General features: G+C 39.2%; 1 protein-coding gene and 1 non-coding gene across 5 annotated transcripts in view; one reads left to right on the plus strand and one right to left on the minus strand.

The window, feature by feature from the left end:
- The window catches only part of FAM124B (family with sequence similarity 124 member B), a 58,975-nt gene extending 38,669 nt beyond the window's left edge, over positions 1-20,306 (plus strand). Inside the window, exons 3-7 of one of the 4 annotated variants that reach the window (XM_056808196.1) lie at positions 532-669; positions 845-1,261; positions 3,782-3,850; positions 4,139-5,252; positions 13,495-20,306. In XM_056808196.1, the coding sequence (XP_056664174.1) occupies positions 4,521-5,252; positions 13,495-14,139 (1,377 nt within the window). In that variant the 5' untranslated portion in view covers positions 532-669; positions 845-1,261; positions 3,782-3,850; positions 4,139-4,520 and the 3' untranslated portion in view covers positions 14,140-20,306. The remainder of the gene's footprint in view (positions 1-531; positions 670-844; positions 1,262-3,781; positions 3,851-4,138; positions 5,253-13,494) is intronic. The other 3 variants (XM_056808197.1, XM_016425283.2, XM_056808198.1) reach the window with 3 other exon arrangements.
- A 1,463-nt stretch (positions 20,307-21,769) lies between these two features.
- On the minus strand, positions 21,770-21,876 carry LOC130456057 (U6 spliceosomal RNA). The gene has a single exon (XR_008914331.1). It is a non-coding gene; the product is annotated as a U6 spliceosomal RNA (small nuclear RNA).
- Between the last annotated feature and the right edge of the window lie 1,314 nt (positions 21,877-23,190).

Consider the following 23,190-nt stretch of genomic DNA (forward strand, 5'->3'; position numbering starts at 1 on the left):
TTAAAATATTTTAATTTTTATTTTTAATTATAAAATATATAAAAACAAATTTTATAAAATATGTATTATATCTAAAAAGTAATATATATAAATTATATAATGCTATGCCTTTAATCAATAAAAATTACATATTTGTGGATAATTTTTTACATCTATATATAGAAATTATAGATTTTATATACAAATTTACATTAATAAATTATGCAATTTTGCGGCTTCAATGAATCAGCAAGCACTTAACAATAGCCAGCTACCCTGCTAAGCTTTGGAGGATCTAAAAAAGGGGGGAGAGAATTGCAAAAAAAGGTCTCTGACCTCAGGGAGCTCACATTTTAATATGGCAGACAATAGGCAAAAAATAATTGTACATGCAAGTTATATACAATATCATGGAAGGTAATCTCAGACGGAGTGCACTAGCAGTCTCTATAGACTCCTGTGTTCCTCAGTTTCTCTTGCCAGAGTAGTTAGAATACCAAATAGCCCATCTACAAAACGGATGTTGTCTTGTCTACGTGGTTCTTCTTGCAGAGATCTTGAGTGACCTCAGATGGACAGCAGACTACTTAAAGGGACTTTAAAGACATGTTTGAGTGCTCATTGACCACAATCAGCAGAGTGAATGAGATTCCAGTAACAGCCAAGTTTCCAGAGAAATGATGAATGAGGGTAAGAGGTACTTTGCATTCTACAGAGCCAGGCAGCCAATTCTGAAGAATGGATCCAATGGGTCTGCCTTGGTAGGAAATGCCTTGCCTATTATTTGGGCATAGGCTAAAATATCTTGCAAACAGGGAGTAGGAAGAGGGAACCCCATTTCAGGAGAGATCTCTTTATTTTATAGATGTCAAAGTGCTTGGGGTCTGGAATCTGAACATCCATTCAAGAGAACAGCAGCAGCAGCAGTAGCCAAGGCTGATCCAGGAGGCCTCCCAAGGCTTCCACCCAGTCCTCATTATTGGCTGCCTCCTTCAGAGTTTTGAACACTACCTGTCAACAGCTCCTCCACTTGACTTAGTGGTTTCTGCCAGCTGGCATTCATCCAGCAACTGACTTTGACAGAAAGCTGGATAGCTTTCAGTAGAAAGGAGAGAGAGAGAACTGGGGAACATCCATACTCTGGTGGCAATAGCTAATGAATTCTCATAGCATTTTCATCTGCAAATTAACAGAAGAATCCTGAAAAAAATAACAAAAGCCCCCCCAAACTGAACTCTATTGAAAAGAGGTGAAGACGAGGAGGGGTGAAGTCTGAAGCAGGGTAAAAGAGAAATTTTCCATTCTGTCTCCTTTTCAGAAAATATATGTATGTGTATGTCAGAATTGATGAACTGGTAAAAAAAATCCAAAGCCTTATCATACATGTTGCCTCGTATGAAGTAGTGTGGCAACCAGGTGGGGTAGTGGATAGAGCACTGGACCTGAAGTCAGGAAGATCTGAGTTCAGATCCAGCCTCTGATACTGGTTTTTTACATTGGGCAAGTCACTTAATGCTGTTTGCCTCAGTTTCTTCATCTGTAAGATGAACTGGAGAAGGAAATGGCCAAGAAAACTGCCAAGAAAATCCCAGAAACTCAGACAGGACTGACAGGCCTGAAAGGACTGAATAACAATTGAATGAGTATGAATGTTTCATTTCTATAATTGTTCTTAAGTTAAATGCTTCCTAATGCTTTTGTTGGTACTTCCTGAGTAACTTAGGTCTTATGCAAGGGGAGGTAGGGAGCAGTTCATTCAGGTGAAGTATCCTGAGCATTTACACCTCAGAAATCTGCCCCATCCTACAAACTAGGGCTTGATTCATTGTTTTGTTGATTGTCTAGACTTAAGAAAGTTTTGATAATGTAGATTAAATTTAAAAGTATGTACATATGCTGCCCCCACCCCCACCTGGTTGTTAAACATTTACCAATACATCCTGAAAGTCTGTTTTGTCTTTACTATAAAAATGAGTACAGGGGCAGCTGGGTAGCTCAGTGGATTGAGAGCCAGGTCTAGAGACTAGAGGTCCTGGGTTACAAATCTGGCCTCAGACACTTCCCAGCTGTGTGACCCTGGGCAAGTCCCTTAACCCCCATTGCCTAGCCCTTACTGCTCTTCTGCCTTGGAACCAATATACAGTATTGATTCCAAGATAGAAGGTAAGGGTTTAAAAAAAAATTAAAAATGAGTACACCTATATGAAGAAAGGGGGAAAGATAGAGAGAGACTGAGATTTGGAGGGCTCAGAATGTCTATGCTGTAAATCTAAATATCTTTAAAGATATTATCCAATAAAATAGCAGCTGATAGTATGTGCTGAAGGGTAATAAGACTTGGAAGAAGTTATTTCCATGGTTTGGGGGTTTATTTTTTAAATGACACAAATATATTTAATTTTTTGTTTTGTTTTTCTCTAAGCCTACTTTTTTATAATAATTGTGTATATTTTGTTCCTGTTTCTGCTTATTTCATTTGTATCAGTTTATATAAATCTTTCATGCTTCCCTGACATTACATTTATATATATATGTATATATATGTATATACATATACTTATATATATACATTTATATATTGTTTAGCCATCCCCAATTGGTGGGCATTTACTTTGTTGCCAGTTTTTGGTTTGTTTTCAGCATTTTGGTCTATATGAGGCCTTTCTGTCTTTGCCCTGTTGGGAGTATATGCCTAGCAATGATTACTTGACAGTATGTGCTTAGCAGTGATCCTAATGTATTTTTTTAAAGTTTGTTTAAAATCTAGAAGAAAAGGAAGAAAAATATTTGCCTACCAAAAAGATGTTTTCATAACGTTATTTGTTGTTCTGCCACTTGGAAACTGTAAGGAATTCTGAAATCAGGTTTGCTAGAGACAAAGTTTTAAATGCAGACAATAGAATTAGAAGAATAATTGTTCTTTTTGCATCAAAAAATACAAGATGTCCCAAAGATCATAATTGCACTAAGATTTGAGACAACTCGGAATTTGTCTCATTAAGTTTGAATGTTACTATTTATAAAGAATTTGATTGCAGAAAGATTTGTACTTTATGAAATGAGCAAAATAGGAAGTAGTCATTTTCATTACAAAAGTACTTTGCAAAAGAATTCTCTGGAAGGCTCTTTTCAAGTAATAAACTACTCATTTGGTTTCAGATAGCTCCATTTTACTTGTAGAATTGTTTCAGAGTACATTTAAGATAGAATCCAATTTATAAAAATTTGATTTACATACATACTGCCTTTCCAGAACACAACAGTTGCTTATACAATATATGCATAAGTAGTGATTTTGTTTTAAAAAACAAAATCAAATTGCTGTTTGAACAAACTATGTAAGGATGTTATAGGTAGGACTTTCAGATTTAAAAGGCCGCCTACTCACACACATCCTAGTTAAAGAGTCAGCAGAGAATGGAAAACAACAAATAAGGCTTTTGCTACACATAATCTTTTTTTAAACTCTTACTTCCTGCCATAGAATCCATACTACATACCAGTCCTAAGGCAGAAAGGTAAGGGCCAGGCAATTGGGGTTAAGTGACTTGCCTAGGATCACACAGGTAGGAAGTGTCTGAGGCTAGATTTGAACCCAGGACCTCCCAAATAACCCTCTATCCACAGTGCCACCTAGTTGCTCCTGTTACATAAAGTTTTTCAGCTAAAAATTTCTTGAGATTCCCCCCCCCCCCCCTTAAATACACTAACAACATCAAATAGAAAATCCAGGCCAGGTTTCTGATCAACATGTTGTTCATGATATGATCTGAAAATCAATCTTTTCATTTTCTTTTCAAAGGAGTCAAAAGAATGAAGGGGAATACATTTCCTAGGGCTTCTTTCTATGCGGCATGTACTCTGAAGTAAGGTGAGTATTTTTCAGTAAATATATATCCTTTACTCAAAATACTATTTTTTTTCCGGGACAGAAACACAGTCACCAGCTTTTAGGAAAAATTTGAAGCCTTTAATCATTCTCTGTGTCTTCCAGGCCAGGACTGTAAATTGTGTGTATACAGTAGGAATGTACTTACTGCAGAAAATCAATACCTTTAAACAAGAATTAATTCTTATAGCTCTGCATTTCTTGTTGACTGAAGTCATGATTGTTCTCATTAGACCTATTTGTTAGTCAATTTCCTCTTTGGTTTATCAGCAGGTCCCAAGTAGGTGTTTATCCTCGAGATTACAAGCCATTTAAGTCCAGCTGAAGCCCTGGTGTGTTGCTTAAATAAGCCCAACACAGTGAGCTGCTTCACATTTAAGCTGAATAACACATGCTGACCTTGCCTGTGTCTAGTGAGATTCTTTGCCAAGCCTTGGGGAGCTGCCAGTAGCCTCCAATAGCAACCAGCAAGACTCCCGAGAAGAACCAGGCTGTTCCATATCTGCTCTGATTTCCTGGTGGGCTGAAGCCTTGTGGAGAGCCAACGATGCTCTCCCACGCTACTTGCCTGATTTCAGGTTAGGGGGCTGATATTTTGGCATCTGGTGTTTCAGCAGTTGCTTCCCTTTGCTCTCTTGGAGGCAGCCTGACGATGGATGAGAGACAGGATCCTTTGATCATGACTGTCCATCTCTTGGCCAACTCCGGGTATGCACTGCCTTTGCAGCAAACCCTTGACCATCTCTTGGAGTGGATTTGCCCAGAAGTCCATCTGTTTCTGGTGTCAGAGAGAGTGACTCCAGTAAAATACTACGAAAAATACCACTCCAAGAGGTCTAGGTTCCCAGGGATTTCTGTTTTGCTCTTCTTGCATGAAGACCTCGGAGAAGATCGGTTCTTTCACATCTATGATTCCTTTCAGAAGCCGCCTTGGCAATCTCATCCCACAGACAATGCAGGTGGAAGGCTGTGCCCATACACACTCACCAATCAAGATTTCTACAGCCTAGATCCTCACATGCCCGTCTGGGGGATGAGGCAGGTCCATCATGGTAGTGAGATCCTGCGGGTGACCTTATACTGCAGTTTTGATAACTACGAAGATGCAATCAGACTTTATGAAATGATCTTACAGAAGGAAGCCACCACCCACAAGAGCAACTTCTCCTTCTTTGTACTGTATTCAAAGAAAAACTTTTCAATCCAGCTCTCCTTGAAGCAACTTCCTCTCGGGATGTCTGTGGAACTCAGAGAGTCTTCGGTACTGCAGTTCAGGGTACAAGAAATTGGCCAGTTAGTACCACTTCTGCCAAATCCCTGCGTTCCTATCAGCAGCACCAGATGGCAAACTCAAGACTATGATGGAAACAAAATCCTCCTACAGGTATGTTCTTGGTGTAGATACGATCATTTGACAAACATATCACATGAAGTCACAAACCATTTGATTTTTCAGACGAGGACAAAATGAAGGTAAACTGGTTTATGTTCATGGATGGGGCAGACCAGGACTAGATCATGGAACCAAAATTAGAAATTTAGCAAGTTGGCGAGGAAAACTTAATGCAAGCTGGGCAGTGAACCAAGAGAAATCAAAGTAAACAGTTTCAGTGAAGTAGTTCTGAGCTCAGCACTGGTCACTCAACTTTCTGACTTACTAGGTACTTAGAAAATGCTTGTTAAATTAAACTGGGTAGATTCATCAATGGATATTGTATTAGTTCTGATGACTTTCCTTCCCTAAAGAGGAGACCCTCTACCACATCTAATCTGGCTTTTGTGTCAGTAACTGGGAAGAAAATCACATCCTTGGAATGGATTGGGTGAGGGCATCTGTGTGCTGACCAATCATAGCAGATTTGACTTCCAGAATGGCATGTTCAGGTTTTTGCCAGAGTATCTTTTCAATTTTTTTTATGTCAGATTCATCTCCATAGACGATGAGGACTCCTGGCTTCTGAAACTCTTTGCTCATTATCTACTCCTTTTTTATTTGCTTATTAATTAAGACAACCATAATGAACATATATAAGATAGATTGGTAGGTTTTATGTATAAACACCAGGAAGAATTATTGAACCAAATGAAATATGCTTAAAAAAAAAGTTTGGTGGAGGCAACGTAATTTAAAAAAAAATTAATTTATTTAGTCAATTTAGAACATTATTCTTTGGTTATAAGAATCACATTATTTCCATCCTTCCCCTTCCCGTAGCCCCCACACAATTTCACTGGTTTTTAGATGTGCCCTTGATCAAAACCTATTTCCATGTTGTTGGTGTTTGCACTAGAATGTTCATTTAGGGTCTATCCCCAATCATATCCCCTCGACCCATGTGATCAAGCAATTGCTTTTCTTCTGTGTTTCCACTTCATAGTTTTTCCTCTGAATGTGGAGAGTGTTCTTCCTCATAAATCCCTCCGAGATGTTCAGGATCACTGCATAGCCACTAATGGAGAAGTCCATTACCTTCGATTGTACCACAGTGTATCAGTGTACAATGATCTCCTGGTTCTGCTCCTTTCATGCTGCATAATTCCTGGAGGCTGTTCCAGTTCACATGGAATTCCTCCAGTTTATTATTCCATATTCCACAATAGTATTCCATCACCAAAAGATACTACAATTTGCTCAGCCATTCCCCAATTGAAGGGCATCCCCTCATTTTCCAATTTTTGGCCACCACAAAGAGCGCAGCTATGAATATTTTTGTACAAGTTTTTTTGTCCATTATCTCTTTGGGGTACAGACCCAGCAGTGCTATGGCTGGATCAAAGGGCAGACAGTCTTTTAGCACCCTTTGGGCATAGTTCCCAATTGCCCTCCAGAATGGTTGGATCAATTCACAACTCTATCAGCAATGCATTAATGTCCCAATTTTGCCACATCCACTCCAGCATTCATTATTTTCCATTGCTGTCATGTTAGCCAATTTGCTAGGTGTGAGGTGATACCTCAGGGTTGTTTTGATTTGCATCTCTCTGATTATAAGAGATTTAGAGCACTTTTTCATGTGCTTATTAATAGTTTTGATTTCTTTAACTGAAAATTGCCTGTTCATGTCCCTTGCCCATTTATCAAGTGGAGAATGGCTTGATTTTTTTGTACAATTGGTTTAGCTCTTTATAAATTTGAGTAATTAGACCTTTGTCAGAGGTTTTTGTTATGAAGATTGTTTCCCAATTTGTTACTTCCCTTCTAATTTTGGTTGTATTAGTTTTGTTTGCACAAAACCTTTTTAATTTGATGTAATCAAAATTATTGATTTTACATTTTGTGATTTTTTTCTAGCTCTTGCTTGGTTTTAAAATCTTTCCTTTCCCAAAGATCTGACAAGTATACTATTCTGTGTTCACCTAATTTGCTTATAGTTTCCTTCTTTATATTCAAGTCATTCACCTGGCAACATAATTTTGAAAGCAAAAGGGATCAATTTTCAGAATATCTGAAAGAAGGGAAATATACCAAACAATTAGAAAAAAATCATAGATGGAATTGGTAACTTCTTTAAATAAGCAATCAAGAGGATATAAATAGCTAGTGGTCTATACACCTACTTTCCTATTTCTATAAGATCATTATGAGGAGGATTTACATGTAGAGTAAGTGCACCTTCAATGAAAATATAAAATGGGAACCTGATATTGGGGACATGAGCATTGTATAACATATTGTTCTGAAAATGATTATTTTTTACAGCAGGTCATATTGCCACTGTCACAGAATTGATTCAGAGAATCAATGAGGAAAGGAGAAGACAGAATTCCACTGCTTATTGTCTGTTTGTTATAAAAAAGCATTTCTGTTCAGCAGAACAAAATGTACTTTCAAAGACTTTTCCCTATCACTAATATGTATCTTGAAGTCATGCAAAAATTCATTACTAGATCTACCCAGTTTAGTTTAGAGAATTTATTTGCTTATTTCTTAAAAACCCCTTTTCTTCTGTCTTCAAATCAATATTAAATATTCTACATATACCAAGTATTGTTTCCAATGAAGAAGAATTGTAAAGTCTAGGCAATTGGGATTAGGTGATTTACCCAGGGTCACACAGGTAGGAAATGTCCACCTAGCTGCCCCTGTATAAACATTTTTTAAACACCTACTAAGTGCTTAGGGATTCAAAGATCTGAGTTTAAAAAGTAGCCCCTGCTCTGAAGGACTTTCTCAACTGGAGGAAGGAGGAGAGGTTATAACATATATGCAGAGAAGTAAATACAAAGCAGTTCCAGGAGGGAGAAAGCGCTCTTGATGGGAAAAATACAGATGGGTCTTGTTTAGGATGAGGTAGGGCAGCTAGGGGACACAGTGGGCACAGCACCAAGCCTGGAATCAAAAATGGCCATTTTCCTAAATTCAAATCCAGACATTACTAGCAGCATGATCTTAGGCAAGTCACTTTAACCCTGTTTGCCTCATCTTCCTCATTTGGAAAATGAGCTGAAGAAGGAAATGGCATACCACTGTAGTGTCTTTGCCAATAAAACCCCAAATGGATTTACAAAAAGTCAGACCCAACTGAAAAATGACTAAATGACAACCACAGGATGAGGCAGCCATCTGAGCTGTGATTTAAAGGAAGTGATGGTTTCTAAGAGACAGAGGTGAGGAAAGCATCCATTCTACCATGATGGGGTTAGGGAATGTGGGGGAAATTCACTTGTGCAAAGGCAGCAGAGGCAGAATAAAGTAGCAGGTTTGTGATGCTTTCTTTTTTAATTCCATAGAACTGGAAAGAAAGTTAGATGCCTGGCAATTTGGGGCAGTAGAAAAAGCACCTGTCTCTTCCATTTACTACCTGTGTGACACTGGGCAAGACACTTAAACTAAGACTCAGTTTCCTCATCTGTAAAAGGAGAAAAGAAAAAAAATCTGGATCTAAAGTCAGGAAGAAGATTTGAACTCAAATCTGGCTTCGGACACTTAATAGCTTAATCTGTGCCTCATTTTCCTTATGGGTTGAATGAGAATAATAGTATCACCCATCTCCCAGGGCTGTTGTGAGGATCAAAAGAGATAATAATTATAAAGCATTTAGCACAGTGCCTGGCATATAGTACGTGCTGTATAAATGGTATTATGATGATGACCCAAACTTCTCAGTTATATATGAGGAAATTAAGATGTAGGAAAGTAGAATGACTTGTCCAGGATCACTCAAAGCTGGGATTCACCATCTTCCCAGGGAACAGTAGTCCTTTTCCAATGATTCCTTTTTAAAAAATTTTCTAGGTAATATTTGGAATGTGTTTTCCAAGTGCTACTCGGTGACATTTACACATTGTCACTTATCAGTTTCCTTGTTGTGTTCATTTTCTATCCCTTTTTGCCTCCTGAAGGACCTTACGAACCTCCTTTGCATTTTCCCAAGGGTTGTCCATTATACCAACACTGTGGTCTCCCAGTCTTAAAATATTGATGTTATCTTTTATACTTTTTGTCTCAATTCCACTTGTGTCAGTTCAGTTCACTTGTACGTCATTTTGTTAAGCACTACGGAGACACAAATTTAAAATAATTCATTTGCCTGTCCATCCCATCAGTTCATCTGTGAGGACTCCAATTCCCATTGATCTCTCTCTCCATTTTTCTAGTTCCTTTTAAGATTATTGTCAGCATCACCCAGCTATTCGTAAATCTGTTTCATGTGAAATAAGAAAAATCCCTGAAAACAGATCTTGGTATTTGGGCAGGGTCTGGGGAGCACGCAAAAATCCACACCTTATTACAGTGATATATTTACTGCCTATTGGTCATTCACATTATCTCTTCCAAAGACATTTAAAGCCTGTTGGAAACTAAGCTCTTTCTCTTCCCCTCCAAACATGCCTATTTCTCTTAAAGGTGCCAGTATCTTTCCAGAGACCCAAGTTGGTAACCTCAGCTTTATTCTTCACTCCTCATTCTCTCTTTCCTACTCAGTAAAAAGACAAGCACCTCTGACATTTAAAGTCCTTCACAACCTGCTTCTAATCTTATCCCCCAATCTCCATAGGCATTATTTCATTCACACATTCTCAGACCAGCCAAATTGATTTTCTTGCTGTTCCTCACGCCCACTTCTCTGTCTTTGTGTTCACTTAAAATCCTTTGTTGTTGCTAAGTTGTTTCTGTTGTGTCTGGCTCTTTGTGAGCCCATCTTGGGTTTTCTTGGCAAAGATACTAGAGTGGTTTAACATATCCTTTTTCCAGCTCATTTTATTTTATTTTATTTTTTAAGGCAATGGGGGTTAAGTGACATGCCCAGGGTCACACATCTGGGAAGTGTCTGAGGCCAGATTTGAACCTAGGACCTCTGGGCTCTAGGCCTGGCTCTCAATCCACTGAGCTACCCAGCTGCCCCTTCTAGCTCATTTTAAAGATGAGGAAACTGAGGCAAATAGGGTTAAGTGACTTATACTCCCTTCTACATTAATAGTGTCTAATTCAAATGGAAACAAAGGTCCCCAAACCATATATAAGGATCCCTGCAGATCACATATTGACTGAGAAAACCACATATTAACATTATTTTTGTCTTATTGTATTTTTAATTATCTTGTTAAATACTTCCCAATTTTACTTTTTAATCTTGTTTGCATTGTATCTGGGTCTGATGTAAGTACATAGCACGTGGGTGGGGGGAGTGTATTTATACCTCTGTCCTACAAGAAGCCTGATTTCCTGGTTTCCCCACCCACAAATCACCTTGACTTATTTTTGCTATATCTTGGAAATACTTTTAAAAAAAATTTATTTGGTCAATTTCAAACATTATTCCTTGGTTACAAAAATCATATTCTATTCCTCCCTCCCCTCCGCCGATCCCTCCCTTTGCCGACGTGCAATTCCACTGGGTATTACATGTGTCCTTGATCAGAACCCATTTTGGAAATACTTTGATATAGGCAGATTGTCTCCCTTGTTAGAATATAGCCTTCCGTTGGGAGAAGGTACTGTTTGTTTGAGCCTGTATACCAAGCACCCAGCACACTTGCCTGATGGTGAATAAGTTGTTGTTGTTTTTTTTAATAACCCTTACTTTCCATCTTAGAATCAATATTGTGTAGTGGCAAGGGCTAGGCAATGGGGGTTAAGTGACTTGCCCAGGGTCACACAGCTAGGAAGTATCTGAGGCCAGGTTTGAACCCAGGACCTCCTGTCTCTGGACCTGGCTCTCCATCTACTGAGCCACCCAGCTGCCCCTGTGAATAAGTTCTAAATGAGTTATTGTTGACTAGATCTGTTTTAATAAAAATTTATATTACTCTTCCCTCTTTTCCTCTTGGCTCAAATACTTAGACATTTCCCCAGTGATTTTCTCTATTTCTCTTGTTCTTCACCTGTGAAAGTTGTGTTGCTCACATGATGTCCTTGACCTTCAAGGTATCCATGAATGTTTCTTGCAGGATTCTTCCTGTGACCAGGTTTGCTCACCTCTTTTCTCTTCACATCTTTTGCCTTAATGATGAACTGCCATCTCTGTAGAGAAGACTCCCAGGTCTCCCCAGTTAGCCCTCATCTCTTGCATGAGTTTCCGGCCAATACCACCGACTTCCTGTTAGACATCCCTCACTCGATGTTCCATTGGCATCTTGAACTCAACAGTGGCAAAATAAAACTCACATTTTTTGTCCCCAACTCTCAACTTTGCCCCCTCATCCAGACTTTCCTGTTTCAATTGAGGGCATGAGTATATTTCTCATCATCTAGATTTAAAACTTTAGAATCATTCTTTTTTTTTTAAACCCTTATCTTCGGTCTTAGAATAAATATCCATTCTAAGGCAAAAGAGTGTTAAAGACTAGTAGGCAATTGGGGTTAAGTGACTTGCTTGGGGTCACACAGCTAGAAATTCAGAATCATTCCTAACTCTCCCTCACCTCCCATATCCAGCCAGCTGTCTCTTCTTGTTCATTCTGGCTCCACAATATCTCTTTTGGGGTCTTATCGCCTCTTGTCTTGACCATTGCTATAATGACTTCTCTACTTCCAGTCTTTTGCCTTCCTAATTTAAGCACCACACAATTTACAAAATAATTTTCCTAAAGCACATGTTACTTTTGTTCTCAAGAAACTTCAGTGGCTCCCTATTGTCTCTAGGGAGGAAAAATAATAACAAAACCACCAATCTCCTCAAATTATTCTTTAAAGTACTTCACAGTCTGACTAGTCTTCTTCATCAGATTTATTTCCCATACCACCCTTCATATAATCTACCCCCCTAGCCTGGCTCATTTTCTGTTCCCTACACTCAGCCTTGTCTCCCATCTCTCTGCTTTTGTATGTGCTTCACACACCTAGAAAGCATCCCTTCCACTTCTTTGCTTTGAGAATCTTTACCTTTTATGAAAAGATCCTCTCCATGGCTTCTTTGCAGAGGTGGAAGCCAGGAGTGTGGAAAGCTGCCTATAATGTCACCCAATTCAGAGAGAGGTTCAGAGCCTGGCCCCCAGTCCCGCAGTCTGTGAAATATCAGATCTTCCTCATTCCAAGTCTATCCACTATGCTACTGGGTGGAGAGAAAAGAATGAATTTGTCCTTCTCAGGGTGGGATTCCATTAAAGAAGGAAAACCTATTTAGGAGTTCCGAATAACGTCTCAAGGACATTACCACAGGTCCAGTGGGTTGAGGGCTCTTCTCTCAAAGAAAGCAAACCATTGGACTGTCCTACCTCCACATCTCCTCTAACCTTTAGAAGTCAGAACAGCCATTAACCTCCCCCTGCCTGGTGGAACTTGCGCTAGGACTCATGGTATGGTGGGGTGCTCATGCTGTGTAATTTGTTGCTTTCTGATTGGGTAGTCTTTCGAGCCTAGATTGTAAGTTCGGCTCCCAGACCGTGGGGTATCAAACAGAGTGGGTGAGGGTTTGCATCAGGAATCTAAAAAATACTTGTATCTGCACCCGTGCATTGGGCATCGCCATTAGAGTGTGACCCCTTCTCATGAGAAAGATGCTCCCTTAGACAGTCTGTTTCTTTAAGCCACATCATCTCGCGCTCTACCTAGTTGCTGAGGAAACAGTAGGAAACCTAGGTGACATAGAAAAGGACTTACAAAGCCAATCACCAGTTTTTTAAAATAAAGAATCCTTAGCTTCCTTCAGGGGCTAGCTCGGCTGCCAGCCCTTTCCTGATCTTCCCCAGCTCAAAGGATCCTTCTCCTCTGTCTGTTTACATGTCACATTTGCATGGAAAATGTGAACTTAAAGGCAGGGGCACTTTCTGTCTATAATCTCAATGCCTGGCACATAACGAAGGCATAATTAAAGCTGATTGCTGAATGAAAGAGGTCTGGAGACTCGCTCACAGCAGATACGATTAATCACAGCCTTAAAAATGAAGTTCTAAGCAATTATTATCACATCCCATCATCGTCAATAATAAGTTAAAAAATCTTGAGGCAGCTAAGTGGAGAGACAGCCAGACCCAGAGTCAGGAAGTCTTGAGTTGATTCCAATCTGACCTCAGACACTTCCCAGCTGTGTGACCCTGGGCAAGTCACTTAACCCCTATTGCCCAGCCCGTACCGCTCTTCTGACTTGGAACTAATATACAGTATTGACTCTAAGACAGAAGGTAAGGGTTTAAGAAAAAAAAATTTAAATTTGAATGCTATTCCTGCCTTTCTTCATTCACAGGTCCAAACAAACCCAGAACAAGATGAAAAGAAGGGTGAGCTTTTCTCTAATCCCAATCATACAGGAGTCGACAATCTTCTCCAAGACTGTACCCAAACCCTAATCTCTGCAAAAAGAACCCTAGATCAACCAAGTCGGAGAAGTCAAACCAGAAAGCCAAAGCACAACTCCCCAGAGACTCCTGACCTGGGAGCTAGGACATTGTCCTCTGAAAGCCCCCATAGGGCTTCCTGGACCAGATCTAGTTCATCCCACTCTAACAACCCATCAGTAGCTTTGCAACGGAGCCAGCCCTCTCCACACCTTGAACAGGAAGCCAGAATCAAAATACTCAGCCAAGGAAACGACTTTCAGAAGCCTGAAGCAGAGACTAATGTGGACACAGGATTCACAGTCATCAATTCAGAACAGAGGCGATCTTCTTTGAGAACATTTCCGAGGGATTTGCAAAGCAGCCTGCCAGCAACACGGATGCCAAACTCTTCATTAGCTGTAACTGGTTCAAGGAACATGGCCTCTGAGGAGAGAATCCACTCTTCCCCATTTCCTGGCCATAGGGACAGTAAAGGTGCAGGGCAGACCACTTCAGCAGTTTGTTTGTCACAAATACCCCATGGAAAGGAGGAAGAAGAATTCTTTATATGATGGAAAGCAGATGTCGGGTTCAGACAATGGATCAATCCCTGGTTCCGGAGAATGAGCATCGTTCCCAAAACTAGGCACCTTTTCTTGCATATCTGGGAGTATCTGAATATCCCTCTTACCAACACCTGAGTCTAATTTTTTTTTAAATCGTTACTATTCGATCTAGCATACCATTGCCAGATCTATTTCCCAAGGAGATCAAGGGAAAAGGGAAAGAACCTACATGTTCCCAAATATTTATAGCAGCTCTCTTTGTGGTGGCAAAGAATTGGACATCAAGGGGATGCCCATCAATTGGAAAATGGCTAAACAAATCGTGGTATACCATTATGATGGACTACTACCATGTCATAAGAAATGATGAGCTTGCTAATTTTAATAAAATTTGGACAGAACCACATGAGATCATGAACAGAAAAATTGGTAGAATCAAGAGAACATCAGACACACCTACAGAGTTAAATTCTTGAAGAACAAATTGTGAATGGTACCTCCAGAGAGTGAGCTGAGAGATGGAAACGTGAGAGACAGATCTCCCTCCTGAATGATGCCTACTGTGACGCAAGGAAGGGGTGGAAAAGGGCTGGGACATTTGTGGACATAGTCACATTTTTTTTAAAAAGAAAAAAATTTGGTTAAAAAAACAAACCATTAACATTTCAAAGAAGCAAAGGAATGGTGTGGATGGTTCATTTCCTTGTAAGAGATTAGCACAAGGGAAAAGGATAGCCTTTGTTTTTCCCCCGGGATGTGTATACCTAATTTGAATCAGCTTTTTTTTTAGCAGGTGTGTATACACAGTTTGAGCCAGGTATTTAGCATGTCTCTGGTCATTTGTGCTGTGTGCTTATGAACAGAATATGTTATGCAACTCATTAGGGTTTTAAATTTTGCTTTAGTATTCATCAGCATTGACTACCTTCCCCTGAAGCCCATGAAATATTTATTCTTCACTACTTGCTAATCTTCTCCTAACCCCATAGGTTCCTACATTACTTCTGCTACCCTTCAGGTATTCTGGCTTTGTATATTTTATCCATTATCCATATCCACTGAAAACTTCAAGCTTCTCCCCCCCAGCCCTATCTAATAACCAGAACATGATAAACATATTAGAATCACTTAGAGTGCCCAAATAAAGCCTTGTTTTGTGAAGGCAACAATGGCGACTGCTAATAGCAGCTCATATTTATACATGGCGCTTGCTTAAGAGATCAAAGGGCAATAACAGAAGGCATAATTTGCCACTTTTTAAATCAGCACTGTTCCAGTCTGGTCCCATAGGGTCAAATTGCACTTGTTATTAATAAAGGGAATATATCACTTAAAAAAATTCATAGATAGTAGCTAGGTGGATCAGTGGATTGAGAGCTTGACCCAATGGGAGGTTCTAGGTTCATATCTGGTCTCAGACACTTCCTAGATGGATGACCCTGGGCAAGTCACTTAACCCCCTTTGCCTATCCCTTACCACTCTTCTGCCTTGGAGCCAATACACAGTATTGACTCCAAGATGATAAGAAAGGGTTTAAAAAAATTCATAGGGGATTTTCAGGGAGCCAAGTAACAAATACATATTAAACATCTATTGGATATCAGCCATTGTGGCACCAAGGAACTAAAATAAAAAATAAAATGTCCTGAAGGAGTTTCTCTCCAAGTGGAAGAGATAATACGTATACATGTCAGCATATTCTAAATATATTTGGGGTATTTGGGAGGAGGAGGCTCTAGTATCTGGGGGATCAGGTCATGGAAGAGGTAGCACTTGAGCTTAATTTTGAAGGCTACAAAAGGGAATTAGAAAGAGATGAGGAAGGAAGAAATTCTAGAAATAGAGATGGAATAAACTACATTTATCAATGCTCTTGGGCAACCATTGTGTAACTTCGTATTGAAGAGCTGCCTTGGACTCGCAGTGTTGAAGTGACTTGCCCAAGGTCACACAGCCTGGATGTGTCAGAGATATGGACATGTAAAATTGAGATTTGAACTCTGGACTTCAATCCCCACAAGCCCTTGCTCCACTTCCCCAAAATGATTTGTAATCTCACGGAATTCTGAGGTGGGCGAGATCGAAAAGGTATTTAAGCTGATTGCAAAGGCTTTTGAGGTCTCTCTTCTGGACTTCTATTTTGGGGCAGACGTGGCTCTTTCCATAATGTAGGTAAGGTCTTGTCTAGGCCTCCCTGGCCTAGGCACTTTTTCCTTATCCTGTATTTTCTTTCAATCCTTAACTTTTAATAAACCTCTAAAAAATTATAATACTCCTTGCAGAGAGAAACTAATTTCTACCTGCCTCAGTCTCCCCTAAATTTTAACTGTTACAGTTTTTGGCGTAACCACTTCAGGAGAAAAAACTATTAATCTTCTGATTTCTTTTCTGATCTTTAGTTCAACTTTTAATATCTAGTGCCTAGAAATTTTTTTTGAGCCACATTACTCTGGCCGAGTTTTTTTTTTTACCTTCGCAAAGCTGCAGTCCCCGATCCAGACCTGTTGTGTTTGCCGCCCACCCCACCCGGCTCAGCCCGTCACTTCCTGCCTGCAGCCCGGATCGTCCTCACCTGGTACTCTGGCTCCTGGCCCTGCTTATCTGCGCTCCGGCTCCAGCCCTGCCCACCCCTGTGGTCTTTCTCTCTCTCACCTGGCCCACCTGATTCAACCAAGATTGCAATCACCTGGTGACCTGCCTGCCCAACAAACTCTAGCCTTGGAGCAGATTACTCATTTCTAACAGCTAGTAACTAACAAAGGGGGGTATTGACTCCATGTGGGCGGCCTGGGCTCCACATGGACTGGGGCAGGAGGAGGGATCATATCATAAGGGAGAGGAGAAGAAACAGACTTTTCAAACAGACTTTTAAGCAATGAGCTATTTAAAAGGATACCTTTTGACTGTTCTGGTAATTTCATTGATTTCACCTGTGTGCCAGAAGAAAGATTCAGCCCAAAGATTCAACTTTGGGGAGGCAAATGGGTGGCTCAGCGAACTGATAGCCAGCCCTACAGACATGGGATCCTGGGTTAAAATCTGGCCTCAGATACTTCCCAGCTGTGTGGCCCTGAGCAGATCGCTCAGACCCCATTGCTTAGCCCTTACCACTCTGCCTTTGGACAATAGGCATCTAAATGGATAATTAAAAACAACAAAGAAAACAAACAAAAAAACACACACCTAAGGAACTTAAAAATTGGAGGTTCTAAGGCATTTCAGAATCCAATGGTTTATAAAAAATCTCTGTATTTCTATTGCATTTTGATATTTGCTTGGTTTAAGATTTAACTTTGTGATGTTAAATTCATATATTACTGGATTGAATATTATTCTGTTACACTGAAGGTTGATTGAATTTATTTTGAATGTACTGAGTTTTAAAATTCTGTTGCTTTTCCCTTATAACTATTGAACAAATATTATTGTAATTAAGCCCATATGAAAAAAAAAAAACAGCCTTTCTATTCTGACTTTGTAAATTATCACATAGATGGACTTCAGGAATGGTTATAATTGTAGAAAAACCTTAGGAAAATTTAATATGCTAAATATCTCAAATGATTTTAAGGGTTTTTAAAATATGATTTTTGGAAAAATTTTTTTAACAATCTCTGGTTATTTTTGCCTTTCCTACCACGAGGTAAGGCCAATAGTAGCTGAAGTGAAATACATTTTATAACCCCCAACCTTCCCGCATTTTTAATTATGTGAATGGAAGTTGGGCAGTTAATCTCAGGGCATTTGTACCCCTAAAAGCCTCCAAAAAAGGAGCACCCCCTTTATTTATACTCTTCAGATCACTATTTTACTTGCACCAGAATGATATATAGATTTCTTGATTATGTTCTAAACCCAAGATGAGTTTTACTTTTTTTAAAAATATGTTTAAATACCAAGGTTGAAAGATTGCTACGTTTGTAAATAATGTGACAAATATCCATCAATTCATAGGTTTTTTAAAATGCCATACAGCAACTTATGTGAAATATGAAAGTGTTTGTTTGCTATTGTAATTAATTGGGCTATTGAGAATTTTGGGGATTTTGATAACTACATATTTGTACTACTGTATTTTTAAAAAATGAAAAATTGTTACCTTGTTCAATTCACTTGCCTTCTACTCACAGTGAAGCATGGCTAGACATGAAGAGGAAATGGAACTCATTTTGGTGAGAAAGCCTTGAATTTTATATTTTCTTAGCTGACACAATGTCAATGATTATAAGCTACATTTTTAAATTTTTTTAAAGCTCTTTTATTATTATATTTTTCTTGCATGTGCAATATACATTTTCAGTGTTTTTTATTATTTTTTCTCTCCTTTTTATATTTGAAGCACATGTCAGCAGCATTAAGATTTTCTTTAACCTTTTGATTTTCAGTGCTACAAGTTTAAGATACATTTGGTAATGCATGCCCTAAAAAGCTTGTGACTATAAAAACTATGCTACTAATTATTTAAATAAATTATGGGACTTTGCTTAATGATTCTGTCTGATTCCAGGACAAGATATACACACAAGAGCCATTGCACAGGGCCAAAGAAAAGCCAATCCAGGATGGATTGATGCACTTCTAGGCCAATACAAAGGTCTTGAACCTAGTGTGAAGACTCAAGGTTACTGTGTTTAACATTGTTAGATATAGGCTTTCCTTGTGTCCACACTCACTCTGAAGATACTCACAGATGAGTATCCCCAAACTTGGCTCCTACTTGGCTTCTATAATCTGGTCCCTTTCTTTTCTGCTTTTCATAGTGTGGTACTTTTCTGTAGTCCTGGCTATTGAGTGGGTAAATGCATCATTGCTTCGATCATTTTGATTGGGCCCTGATAGAAGGACTTGTTGTAGATTTATTTTTCTTTTACTTGGAATTTTTACACATAAGACTTTGATGGACTATAGTTTCATCCAGAAATTTTTCTTTTATTTGGATTTTTCTGATGTTTTTGTTAATTTCTCCTGCCAATTGATTCATATACCTCATACCTCAGCCATGCATCCCTAAGTGATCCTGTATTTTTCAATCACCCTCTTAACGGGGGAAATGTAAAAATATCATTATTTAAATTGCAAAGTTTAAATTCCTTTTGAGAAGAATTTTAGGTAAAGAAGATGCTACCTCTCTGAATCCAGAACTGAACTGTTGGAAAAGCCACCATGAAGAAGCCTCCAGACCACAAGTTGCACAAAATTGAACTTTGGGTATGGTTGAGTGAACATTTATTTGTATATATATTTTCATGCCAGAAAGGGGACTGCCCCCTAACTGGCTTTTTGTCAATGCATCCAGCAATTATTGGTTTTGTTTTTTTTCTTTTATCCTCAAATTATTGTAATCTTTAAATTGATTATGTTTTTATGATCCTTTGGGGAAGGACTTCTTCCCAAAGGATCAAACGGGAGGAATGTAAAATTGAGATTTGAACTCTGGACTTCAATCCCCACAAGCCCTTGCTCCACTTCCCCAAAATGATTTGTAATCTCACGGAATTCTGAGGTGGGCAAGATCAAGAAGGTATTTAAGCTAATTGCAAAGGCTTTTGAGGTCTCTCTCTTCTGGACTTCTGTTTTGGGGCAGACGTGGCTCTTTCCATAATGTAGGTGAGGTCTTGTCTAGGCCTCCCTGGCCTAGGCACATTTTCTTTTTTTTTCTTCAGTTTTTTTTTATTTCTTTTTTTTAAAAATATATTTTATTTGATCATTTCCAAGCATTATTCGTTAAAGACATAGATCATTTTCTTTTCCTCCCCCCCCCACCCCCCATAGCCGACGCGTAAGTCCACTGGGCATTAGATGTTTTCTTGATTTGAACCCATTGCTTTGTTGATAGTATTTGCATTAGAGTGTTCATTTAGAGTCTATCCTCTGCCATGTCCCCTCAACCTCTGTATTCAGGCAGTTGCTTTTTCTCGGTGTTTCCACTCCCATAGTTTATCCTTTGCTTATGAATGGTGTTTTTTTCTCCTGGATCCCTGCAAGTTGTTCAGGGATATTACACCGCCACTAATGGAGAAGTCCATTACGTTCGATTATACCACAGTGTATTAGTCTCTGTGTACAATGTTCTCCTGGTTCTGCTCCTCTCGCTCTGCATCACTTCTAGGCACATTTTCTTATCCTTTATTTTCTTTTAATCCTTAACTTTTAATAAACCTCTAAAATATTATAATACTCCTTACAGAGAGAAACTAATTTCTACCTGCCTCAGTCTCCCCTAAGTTTTAACTGTTACAGACAGAACCCAGGTCTTCCTGTCTCTAGGTTGCTCCCTACATGTGATATCATACTGCTTTTCAAGCCAATACTTTGGCCTCTTCATAATGGGGCAACCAATCTAGTTAGCTTAGGTTAATACATGGCATAAGTTTTATGGCCACTGAAACCACAAAACATTATGGTTTCCTCACCACTGCACATCTCTCTTCTCAAGGGTTGGGAAAAAGTCAAACAAAAACCAACTTTAAGTCTGCAAACAAGTCGATCAGCCTATTAAATGTTTGTTATTTCTTCCCACACTTCCGAGGCCACAGAGTATTTGTAAGGAGTATTCTTCTGCTGAAGATGTCCAAAGCTAAGGCCAGGATTTGGAAGGGATCTGGGATTTCCATGATCTAGGGATCTCCTAGAGGAGGAAACTATTATCAGTGCAAGTTGGCAATTTCTCTGTAATTGATATTCACTTTTTTTTTAAACCCTTACCTTCTGTCTTGATATCAGTACTGTGTATTGGCTCCAAGGCAGAAGAGTGGTAAGGGCTAGGCAATGGGGGTCAAGTGACTTGCCCAGAGTCACACAGCTGGGAAGTGTCTGAGGTCATATTTGAACCCAGGACCTCCCATCTCTAGGTCTGACTCTCCATCCACTGAGCCACCCAACTGCCCCTTTATTCACTTTTAGATTGATTCCCAGAGAGCACTGGCAAGTTAAGTGTCATGCTGGTATGTATGAGAAATGGGACTTCAATCTAGGTCTGCCTGCCTCCTGACCAGATCTATCCATTATGCCTCCTGCCCCTCAATGCTAACGATATGGATTACATTTGTAATTTATCGTTTTTCCACATCCTGATTTCTTTCAGACCCAATAGACAAACATCCTGGAGCTTGAAGGTTCCCTGTCAGAAAAAGAAATTGAATAAGCCATCAAGAAACTCCCTAAGAAAAAAATCCCCAGTGCCAGCTGGATTCACAAGTGAATTCTATCAAATATTTAAAGAACAACTAATCCTAATACTATGTAAATTCTTTGACAAAATAAGCAAAGAAGTTGCCTTAACCAAATTCTCTTTATGACACAAATATGGTACTGATTCCCAAGTCAGGAAGACCAAAAACAGAGGAAGAAAACTATAGCCCAATCTCTAATGAAAATAGATGCAAAAATCTTAAAAGGAAAACAGAAGTTTTTATTGATGCCTTTTACTATATATTACAGTATTTCTGCATATGCTCATTCTATTCCCTCCCAAACTCAAAATTACATTTTTCCTAGCAATAAAGAAAACAAGCAAAAATACTTGCTATCCAGACCCATTTCTAGCAGTCCCCTGTCCTACTGCCAAAAGTAGGAAGATATATTTTATTCTCTGTTCTTCAGGCCCGTGGTTACCTACCATTTAAAAAATCTGTTTAAAATCTAGAGCTCTTCAAAAGGAATTTGCGTGTCACCTTTGCTTAGTGGCCATGCGAATCTTTCTGTATTGTTCCAATTTTAGTATATGTGCTACTGAAGCAGACATCTGTCATTTGTTTTAAATTCATAGCATTAAGCAGAGAAAAATAGATTAACAACTGATCTAGCACAATTTTTCCCAGGAGAGGAAGACACTTTTTTCTTATGGTTTTTAACCTTTTAAAATATAAGGATCCCTTCCTTAACACCAAGAAAACATTAGTTGCCCACAGGATGGAGTCCTCCTGGAATCTAGGGGTTGAGGAAGTGTACAGAAATAGCCTGCTGCTTAGAATTGAGAAACTTACAATTTGTAAGAACTCCATAGCCCCTCCAGGTGGCTGTCGCAAGAATCAGCTAAATTTTAACTTCTGTCATGCTTTCTCTGCCTCATCTTCTTAGTTACTATGACCCCTTCTTACCATGTGGATAAAAATATCATTCTCCTCCTAAAGATTTTATAGCTACAAATGCTATTCTTCCTAACTCTGAAAATGCAAATGATTTCATATTCCATGATACAGAATATATACATGTGAATGCACATTTAAATATAGCTCTATTTAAAAAAAAATATCTTTGGTCTTTACATTGCCTAAATTTCCTTCTATATCCCTCTCCCATTTCCCTTCCCCAAAAATCCCATATAACCAAAAATATTTTCAAAGGAAAAGAAGAGAAAAAGCAGTCAGTATAACTGGTCAATACCTTCAAAATTGAGCAATAGTTCATACACATGAACTTTTGTAATATAGGGATTGGAAGGGATGAGGATGAGGAAGAGGAAGAAGGAATGGGGTTGAAAGGGTGAAGAGATTATTCTTCCCCTTTCTTCCTTCTGGGGGGAGATAGCCAAGTTCTGTCTCCTTAGAACAGGAAGTATGTCTTCTCAGAGAATGTTTTTGGGAAATGGAGGACAAGAGACTGGAGAGGGAAGCCTTAGTAAGATGACAAGATGCCCCATTTGAGGTCCAATCTATCCTTGAGAGGCAAGATGAACTGTTATGCCTCTATTTTCCCTAGGGACATCAACTGTTAGTCCCTTTCAGGATCTTAGGGCTACTCCATTGCCAAGGAGAGATGTCTATCCCTTGGGTTTGGCAGTCTGTGATCACTGGAATCCAGAAGTCAACCCCTCTTTTTGGGGAGAGGTGTGACCCTCCCCAAATCCCCTGGCCCAGACCTAAATCTAGAGTAACAGGTGATTTATTTGGGTTCAAACAGGGGAGGGGTGGTAAGGGTATCCAGTAGGAAAGTGGTAAACAGGGAAGCCCTACAGTTACCCCCGTTGGCAAATTGGGCCTCCAAAATCTAGGGGTTCAAGTCTTCTCACCCTTGATCCCGCTCCTTGCCAATTGCCTGTTGGTCCCTACTCCCAA

Source organism: Monodelphis domestica, chromosome 8 (assembly GCF_027887165.1).
Source record: "Monodelphis domestica isolate mMonDom1 chromosome 8, mMonDom1.pri, whole genome shotgun sequence".
Lineage (NCBI taxonomy): Eukaryota > Metazoa > Chordata > Mammalia > Didelphimorphia > Didelphidae > Monodelphis > Monodelphis domestica.